The 8,885-nt window shown below is 53.5% G+C and overlaps 2 protein-coding genes and 1 pseudogene across 2 annotated transcripts in view; 2 read left to right on the top strand and 1 right to left on the bottom strand.

Annotated features, from left to right (window-relative positions):
- The first annotated feature begins 387 nt into the window (after nucleotides 1–387).
- On the top strand, nucleotides 388–7,636 carry GCDH (glutaryl-CoA dehydrogenase). The gene is made up of 7 exons (XM_017895058.1): nucleotides 388–435; nucleotides 2,769–2,898; nucleotides 3,017–3,198; nucleotides 3,674–3,777; nucleotides 4,040–4,165; nucleotides 4,440–4,600; nucleotides 7,135–7,636. Exons 1-7 carry the CDS (start codon nucleotides 388–390, stop codon nucleotides 7,206–7,208), a joined length of 825 nt encoding a protein of 274 aa, XP_017750547.1. The 3' UTR covers nucleotides 7,209–7,636.
- Nucleotides 771–1,658, top strand: LOC108544100 (40S ribosomal protein S6 pseudogene; annotated as a pseudogene).
- Nucleotides 6,420–8,885, bottom strand: part of SYCE2 (synaptonemal complex central element protein 2) — a 20,175-nt gene continuing 17,709 nt past the window's right edge. Inside the window, 4 exon segments of the mRNA XM_017895057.1 lie at nucleotides 6,420–6,728; nucleotides 7,671–7,750; nucleotides 7,753–7,783; nucleotides 8,141–8,329. Of these exon segments, the coding sequence (XP_017750546.1) occupies nucleotides 6,684–6,728; nucleotides 7,671–7,750; nucleotides 7,753–7,783; nucleotides 8,141–8,329 (345 nt within the window). The 3' untranslated portion in view covers nucleotides 6,420–6,683.

The raw sequence follows: 8,885 nt of genomic DNA, 5'->3' as shown, positions 1-8,885 counted from the left end.
CTATGTTGCCCAGGCTGGTCTCAAGCGATCCTCCTGCCTTACTGAAAGCCTCCTTCTTTCCCTAAGCCACAGTTTCCCAGTCTGTAAAGTGGGGCTGTTGTCCTACCCTCTGAAGGTGGCTATGGAGATGAAATGAATAAACCTCAGCTAGGGCCAGCTTGGTGCCTGCCTCCTTGTGTGTCCCTATCCCGCCCTGTCTCTTGGGTCCTAGCTGGGCAGGGCCATGTTCTCTATTGTCCTGCTTTCCCCTCCTACTACCACCAGGATATGGCTGTGCTGGGGTTTCGTCTGTGGCCTATGGGCTCCTGGCCCGAGAGCTGGAGCGGGTGGACAGTGGCTACAGGTCAGCGATGAGTGTCCAGTCTTCCCTCGTCATGCACCCCATCTATGCCTATGGCAGCGAGGAACAGCGGCAGAAGTACCTGCCCCGGCTGGGTGAGTGGCTCCCCATGGGGCCTGGTGGAAGGAAGATAGTCCCTGAGGTCTGGAACTCAAGGGTGGGGCTGTCCCCTGAATCTATTCTGTCCGTATCTCAAAGATAGCATAAGTGGCCACCTGGACCCCCCTGCCAGACCCTGGGCTTCACCTGGAGATCTGATCCCTGGCCAGCCTGATTGTCCCCCTCTGTGACCACCATCATCTCCCTGTGCTTTCTGTGTTCCCCAGCCCAGCCCAAAGTGTAAAGTCCACCAGGTCCCTGCTGGCCATGTGCAGTGGCTCACACCATAATCCCAGCACTTTGGGAGGGTGAAGTGAGAAAATCCCTTGAGCCCAAGAGTTTGAGACCAGCCTGGGCAATGTAAGGAGACCCCATGTCTATTAAAAAACAAAAAAAGGAAAGTGCCTACGTGGCCTGAGCTAAGCGGACGTTGACCCTCTTTCCCATGGCGCCTCGGAGGCGTTCAGCTGCTTCATGATGAAGCTGAACATTGTCCCAGCCACTGGCTGTCAGAAACTCATTGAAGTGGACGATGAACGCAAACTTTGTACTTTTTATGAGAAGCGTATGGCCACAGAAGTTGCTGCTGACGCTCTGGGTGAAGAATGGAAGGGTTATGTGGTCCGAATCAGTGGTGGGAACAACAAAACAAGGTTTCTGCATGAAGCAGGGTACCTTGACCCACGGCCGTGTCCACCTGCTACTGAGTAAGGGGCATTCCTGTTACAGACCAAGGGGAACTGGAGAAAGAAAAAGAAAATCAGTTCGTGGTTGCATTGTGGATGCCAATCTGAGCGTTCTCAACTTGGTTATTTTAAAAACAAAAAGGAGAGAAAGATATTCCTGGACTCATACTACAGTGCCTCATTGCCTGGGGCCCAGTAGAGCTAGCAGAATCCGTAAACTTTTCAATCTCTCTAAAGAAGATGATGTCTGCCAGTATGTTGTAAGAAAGCCTTTAAACAAAGAAGATAAGAAACCTAGGACCAAAGCACCCAAGATTCAGCGTCTCGTTACTCTACATGTCCTGCAGCACAAACAGCAGCGTATTGCTCGGAAGAAGCAGCGTACTAAGAAAAATAAAGAAGAGGCTGCAGAATATGCTAAACTTTTGGCCAAGAAGGAGGCTAAGGAGAAGCACCAGGGACAAATCGCAAAGAGACGCAGACTGTCCTCTCTGCAAGCTTCTACTTCTAAGTCTGAATCCAGTCAGAAATAAGATTTTTTGAGTAATAAATAAGATCAGATTCGCAAAAACAACAACAAAAAAAACCCACAAGGCCCTGTGTGACCAGGCCTCTGCTGACCTTCCCACCTCTTCTCTGGCCACTCACGTGCTCCTCTCAGCCAGACTTAGCTACTGGAAATTCTCCAGAAGTACCGCCAGTCCTTTACACATCTGTTCCCTCTCCTGGCACTGCTGTTCCCCACAGCCTCCTTCTGCTTAACTCCTCACGCCCTTCCAGTTTGGCCAACTCCTTCCTGACTCCCTGGGTTCCCCTCTTCATCTTGACATTGTGATATTGACTTTGGGGTAACCTGTCTCCTGAAAGCAGGGCCAGATCTAACTTAGTTATGAGGCCTGACTCAGAGGCGAGGGTAATTTTTTTTCTTTTTTGAGACGGAGTCTTGCTCTGTCCCCCAGGCTGGAGTGCAGTAGTACCATCTTTGCTCACTGCCCCCTCCGGCTCCCCAGTTCAAGCAATTCGCATGCCTTAGCCTCCTGAGTAGCTGAGACAGGTGCTTGCTACTCATGCCTGGCTAATTTTTATATTTTTAGTAGAGATGGGGTTTCACCGTGTTGGCCAGGCTGGTCTCAAACTCCTGACCTCAAGTGATCCACCCGCCTCGGCCTCCCAAAGTGCTGAGATTACGTGTGTGAGCCACCTCGCCTGGTTTAATTTTTTGTATTTTTAGTAGAGATGGGGTATCACCATGTTGGTCAGGCTGGATTTTTTTTCTTCTTTGAGATAGAGTCTTGCTTTGTTGCCCAGGCTGTAGTGCAGTGGCATGATCTTGGCTCACTGCAACCTCTCCTGCCCAGGTTCAAGTGATTCTCCTGCCTCAGTCTCCTGAATGCTGGGATTACAGGCACACGCCACCACATCTGGCTTTTTTTTTTTTTTTTTGTACTTTTAGTAGAGATGGGGTTTCCCCATGGTAGCCAGGCTGGTCTCGAACTCCTGACCTCAATTGATCCACCCGCCTCGGCCTCCCAAAGTGCTGGGATTATAGATGTGAGCCATTGTGTCCTGCCACAAGGATAATTTTTGAGTGAGGGGGTGTACTGGGGACCAGGCAGCCATGTGACCTTGTCTTGTGCCTGCAGCCAAGGGGGAGCTCCTGGGCTGCTTCGGGCTCACAGAGCCCAACAGCGGAAGTGATCCCAGCAGCATGGAGACCAGAGCCCGCTACAACTCATCCAACAAGAGCTACACCCTCAACGGGACCAAGACCTGGTAAGGGGTCTAGGCAGTGGGCAGGTGGTGAACAGGGGCAAAGGGACGCTGGTCAGACCCTTCACCAACTGTTCCATCCCCAGGATCACCAACTCGCCTATGGCCGACCTGTTTGTAGTGTGGGCTCGGTGTGAAGATGGCTGCATTCGGGGCTTCCTGCTGGAGAAGGGGATTCGAGGTCTCTCGGCCCCCAGGATCCAGGGCAAGTTCTCGCTGCGGGCCTCAGCCACAGGCATGATCATCATGGATGGTGTGGAGGTGCCAGAGGAGAACGTGCTCCCTGGTGCATCCAGCCTGGGGGTGAGTGGCAGCCACTTTGGGAATGGGTGTTGGGTCACCTGCAGGTGTGGCTTTGTCAGGCAGGCTCCATGCTGGGGACACAGCTCCCTGTTCCTGTGGAACCCACACAGTGGTGATTCTTACTCAGCCGGACTCACTGATGTGCTGAAAACTGCCCCCATTTGGTGACCGTCTCGCTCATCACGGCTCTGCCCGGGACACACGGGCCTGAACCAGCTCAGTCATTTGACTCACAGTGCATCTTCTGGCATCCATCAGCCTCCTAGCTCTGAACATGGAACCTAGATTCCAGGCTGGGTGGGACTGTGTGCAAACCAAGTGAGCAGGCACCGAGCTTCGGTGCCAGGGCCGTCTGAGATGTGAACCCCCTGCTTGGGGTAGCTGGGGAGGAGGCTTTCCCTGCTTCAGAGTTGGTTCTGCATAGGCACTCTTGCCGTCTCTTGGGTGTGGCTGAGGTGCCATCTTAACCCTACAGGGTCCCTTTGGCTGCCTGAACAACGCCCGATACGGCATCGCGTGGGGTGTGCTTGGAGCTTCGGAGTTCTGCTTGCACACAGCACGGCAGTATGCCCTGGACAGGTGTGTGGGGGCTGCAGTGAGATCCCCTGGGGTTGTGGGGCAGCTTGGGTTTCATTGTCTACCCCATGTGTGACTCCCCAGCCCCCACCCACCAGGCCTGAGTTCCTTGCTCTGGAATGATCAGTGACATCCTTCTGAGCAGCTGTGGGCTCCAGGGCACTGAGGCAGCCTGGGAGGCTTCCTGGAGCAGGGGGCCCCAGGACAGGGACGGGGTGGGAGAGTGGGCCTCCCCTCGCCCTTACCCTGCTATTTGCCCCTGTAGGATACAGTTTGGTGTCCCGCTGGCCAGGAACCAGCTGATTCAGAAGAAGCTGGCAGACATGCTCACTGAGATTACCCTGGGCCTTCACGCCTGCCTGCAGCTCGGCCGCTTGAAGGACCAGGACAAGTAGGGGTTGTGTGGCGGGGGCTGGGGGACAGCAGCTGTGGGTGGAGGACCTTGTGTCTTTCCTGGAGAGAAAGGTCCTTCCTGCCTGGTGGCCCCGGGGACCTGAACCTTCTGCTCTCCCTCTTGTCTTTGATGGGCTGGGCTGAGGACAGCCCCACTGGTCCCTCACTGGGAGCTTGGCTGCCTCAGGGAATCCCCACCCCGGGCTAGGTTTGCTTGGGGCATCCGGATGCCAGGATCCCCAGTCCTTGTTACCCTCATGTGCCGCTCCCAGGGCTGCCCCCGAGATGGTCTCTCTGCTGAAGAGGAATAACTGTGGGAAAGCCCTGGACATCGCCCGCCAGGCCCGAGACATGCTGGGGGGAAATGGGATTTCTGACGAGTATCACGTGATCCGGCACGCCATGAACTTGGAGGCTGTGAACACCTACGAAGGTGGGAGCTGGACCTCAGAGGGCTCACTGCAGCCTCAGTGTCTGAGGAGGGGGTATAGCGAGGTGGTACGGGGACAGGCCTGAGTCTGACTCCACCTATCACTAAGTGACAGTGTGACCTGGGGCGAGCCTCACCCCTCTGTCCCTCATCTGGAGTTGCTTACACGGGGACTGTGGAAGTGAAGTGCTTCATGCACCACATGGAGGCCCCATCATGCCTTGCAAGGGGCTCCCAGCTCTTTCTCCCACATGCTGGGGATGAGGAATGTTCCTGAGACAGGTAAGCTCCCAAGGCAGCCCAGGGGTGAGGCCCAACTCCTAGCAGGCTGGTTGATGTGAGCGAAGCTACATGCAGGACTCAACACTCCATTTATGTTAAGAGACAAAAGTCATCTTCAGATGACGGTGTTTGCATCCTGCAACTGATGGTGATTTACATGGCGGCCCAGAACCCCTTGCTTGGTGGGAAGACAGATGTGGAAAAAGATACTTAAAAAAAAAAAAGTGTGGCCGGGCGTGGTGGCTCACGCCCGTAATCCCAGCACTTTGGGAGCCCGAGGCGGGCGGATCACGAGGTCAGGAGATCAAGACCATCCTGGCTAACACGGTGAAACCCCGTCTCTACTAAGAATACAAAAAAATTAGCCGGGTGAGGTGGCGGGCGCCTGTAGTCCCAGCTACTCGGGAGGCTGAGGCAGGAGAATGGCGTGAACCGGGGAGGCGGAGCTTGCAGTGAGCCGAGATCCGGCCACTGCACTCCAGCCTAGGTGACAGAGCGAGACTCCGTCTCAAAAAAAAAAAAAAAAAAGTGCAAACCCAGTGTGCACTATGCAGAAACAGAGGGAGGTATGAGGACCCCCCCCCAGCAGAGAGGCTTCCAGACAGAGAGGACAGCAAATGCAGGAGAGGTGCCTTCCCTGAGCCACAGCCCCAGATCTTGTCTCTAGCTGGCAGCTGGCAGGTGGGGGGATCCTACAAGTGTGAGAATGACCCTGAGGACAAGCAGAGGGCGCCGTGAGACAGCTTTATGCAGAGATGGCATAAGTCAGATTTGCTGCTTTACAGGCTGGGCGCAGTGGCTCACACCTGTAATCCCAGCACTTTGGAGGCTAAGGTGGGAGGATTGCTTGAGCTCAGGAGTTAGAAGTTATAATGAGCAGTGATCACTGTGCAACTGCACTCCAGCCTGGGTGACAGAGTGAGACTGTCTGAAAAAGAACAGAAACAAAGGCCGGGCGCGGTGGCTCACGCCTGTAATCCCAGCACTTTGGGAGGCCGAGGCAGGCAGATCATGAGGTCAGGAGATCGAGACCATCCTGGCTAACACGGTGAAACCCCGTCTGCTAAAAATACAAAAAATTAGCCGGCGTGGTGGTGGACACCTGTAGTCCCAGCTTCTCGGGAGGCTGAGGCAGGAGAAGGGCGTGAATCCGGGAGGCGGAGCTTGCAGTGAGCTGAGATCCGGCCACTGCACTCCAGCCTGGGCAACAGAACGAGACTCCGTCTCAAAAACAAAACAAAAAAACATAGGTTTGTACTTTAGGAAGTAAACAGAATGGGCTCTAAAAAGGAGGCTACAATCTTGCCTTCTGCTCCATGGAGCTAGGGAGGAGCAAAGGATGAGACACCAGGGCGTGAGGTGTGGCAGAAGCTGCCTCTTCTCTGGGAGAGGTGGCTTCAGGTGGGCAGAGGTCAGCTGAGGCAAGTGACTGCTTTTCCGATGTGCTGTCCCTCCCGTCCCTCCCAAGGGTAAGAAAGGGCCTGCTGTGTTTCCCTGGATCTTAGGGGTGCTTTTAGCCTCTGCAGCAAGGAAGCGTGGCCAGGTTGAAAATCAAACATTTAATAAACTGTGGGCCTGGGGGTGAGGAGAACTTGCCAAGGATGGGGAGCATGAAGGCTGGGCCCGTGGCAGGGGCTGGACTTGCTACATTTTGGGAGTTCAGCACGAGGAGCTTTGGGTTTTTGCTTTTTTTCCTGCCAAGATGCATTATAGAACCATGAAAAACAATTTCTCAGTGTGGCCCAAATGGTGGCCTCACAGTCTTCTGGAGGCTGTCACTAAGGCGTGAGTCTCCCGGCAGCTGTCAGCATTCACCACCTCTGTGGGTCTGTTCTTCTGAAGCAGTGGCCTGGGGGGACATGAAAATTCATTTTAAGGCTGGGCGCGGTGGCTCAAGCCTGTAATCCCAGCACTTTGGGAGGCCAAGACGGGTGGATCACGAGGTCAGGAGATCAAGACCATCCTGGCTAACCCAGTGAAACCCCGTCTCTACTAAAATATACAAAAAATTAGCCAGGCGAGGTGGCGGGTGCCTGTAGTCCCGGCTACTCGGGAGGCTAAGGCAGGAGAATGGTGTGAACCCGGGAGGCGGAGCTTGCAGTGAGCTGAGATCCGGCCACTGCACTCCAGCCTGGGCGACAGAGCGAGACTCCATCTCAAAAAAAAAAAAAAAGAAAAAAAAAAAAGAAAATTCATTTTAAAGGAAGTTGTGAGCCGTGAAGACTCCAAACCAACTCTGTATTAATCTTGTCCAGGTACACATGACATTCACGCCCTGATCCTTGGGAGAGCTATCACGGGAATCCAGGCATTCACGGCCAGCAAGTGAGCCTGCCCCATCAGGGGCCCAAAACTCTGAAGCCCCTTTCTGGAGAGATGCCTGGCTGGACCGCAGGAGCGCCATGCTCTGAGCTTAGAAAGGGAGGTGGCGGATGGCGTGGGAAGTGAGAGACACTGATTTTTAAATATCAAAATTTCCCTTTGAAGTCGTTCGGATGTGTTCCTTAAAAAGAAGATGGAATTCTCTGTGGAGCGTCTCAATCCACTTTTAACCATGGATGAGAACAGACTCCATTTACCCTGAAATAGCAGCTTTTCTTGAGAGGAGAGTGACATTGAAGCAACTCCATCTGCTCCAGCCAACCCCCTCACACCGAGTTCACAGTGTGCCCTCCGTCCCTCCCATCTGGGGGTAGTGCCTTATGCTGGGTGTTGGAGCAGAGTGAGGGAGAGGAAAATAAAGAATTGCACATCTGACCCCACGGTGTCGGGCCAGTTTACTGGTAACCACCTGAGAAGTAGTTTCAGCCACAGAAGAAACGAACACGTCTGGGGGCTGTGAGTCGCTGGGACGTGGTGGGGACTTCCCCTAGAGTGATCTGGCCCCCGTCTGAGTCTTAGGCTCTGGTGTGAAAAAGAAACCCAGGTTAGCAGTGACAGGCTGTGCCAGGGCTGCAGGGCTCAGGGCTGTGGGCAGAGGGGATGATTTCTGAGTGGCAGGGGTGCAGGGGACTTTGTCCTTTCTGTCACCACAGAGCTGCTCATACAACAGTGGGACATGACAAAGGTTTGGCTTCTCAGCTCAGACACACCATGTTATAGGGGACCACAAACAAGACGGTAAGTGCACCAGGGGCTTTGCAGCGACTGTGGCCTGGTGGGGTCAGTGCTGGGTGCCTGGTTTCTGTTCACATTTACTCTTGGCTAGGCCATCCTTGTCCTCTTCCTCAGGCAGCGCCCCCCATGTGAATTTCCTCATACCTCAGGCTGGAGACACAGGTCTTTGTACACAGTTTCCACGCTGTGGCAGACTTGTTTGAGCTCTGTCTCCAAATGGCTGATCTTTGCCATTTTCTGGGTGAACTCTTGGAGCTTTTCCTGGATGATCTTGTTGTGGTCATTATAAATCTGATAGATCCTCTCCTCTAATTTCTCTGTCAGATCCGAAACCTTTTAAAGAATAAGATGTGTTCTTAGAAAATCAAACAAGAGGTATCACAAGACATATGTGTTAAGTGGGTTTCTTAGATTTCTGTAATTTATCTTATGAAAATGGCAAAATAGGCTGGGCACGGTGGCTCACGCCTATAATCCCAGCACTTTGGGAGGCAGAGGCGGGTGGATCACTTGAGGTTAGGAATTTAAGACCAGCCTGGCCAACGTGGTGAAACCTCGTCTCTACTAAAAATACAAAAATTAGCTGGGCATGGTGGCACATGCCTGTAATCCCAGCTACTCGGGAGGCTGAGGCAGGAGAATCACTTCAACCCAGGAGGTGGAGGTTGCAGTGAGCCGAGATTCTACCACTGCACTCCAGCCTGGACGAGAGTGAAACTCCGTCTCAAAAAAAAAAAAAGAAAGAAAATGGCAAAATAGGCCGGGCATGGTGGCTCATGCCTGTAATTCCAGCACTTTGGTAGGCCGAGGTGGGTGGATTACTTGAGGCCAGGAGTTCAAAACCAGCCTGGCCAACATAGTGAAAACCCATCTCTATTAAAATATAAAA

Source organism: Rhinopithecus bieti, unplaced genomic scaffold (genome assembly GCF_001698545.2).
Source record: "Rhinopithecus bieti isolate Rb0 unplaced genomic scaffold, ASM169854v2 scaffold_26199, whole genome shotgun sequence".
Taxonomy (NCBI): Eukaryota; Metazoa; Chordata; class Mammalia; order Primates; family Cercopithecidae; genus Rhinopithecus; species Rhinopithecus bieti.
This window is presented reverse-complemented; position numbering and strand designations above follow the sequence as displayed.

Coding starts and splice junctions, on each gene's coding strand:
- GCDH (XM_017895058.1), top strand. CDS start 388: ATGCCTATGGCAGCGAGGAACAGCGGCAGAAGTACCTGCCCCGGCTGG. Junction 2,899..3,016: donor CTCAACGGGACCAAGACCTG/GTAAGGGGTCTA, acceptor ACCTGTTTGTAG/TGTGGGCTCGGTGTGAAGAT. Junction 3,778..4,039: donor CGGCAGTATGCCCTGGACAG/GTGTGTGGGGGC, acceptor TTGCCCCTGTAG/GATACAGTTTGGTGTCCCGC.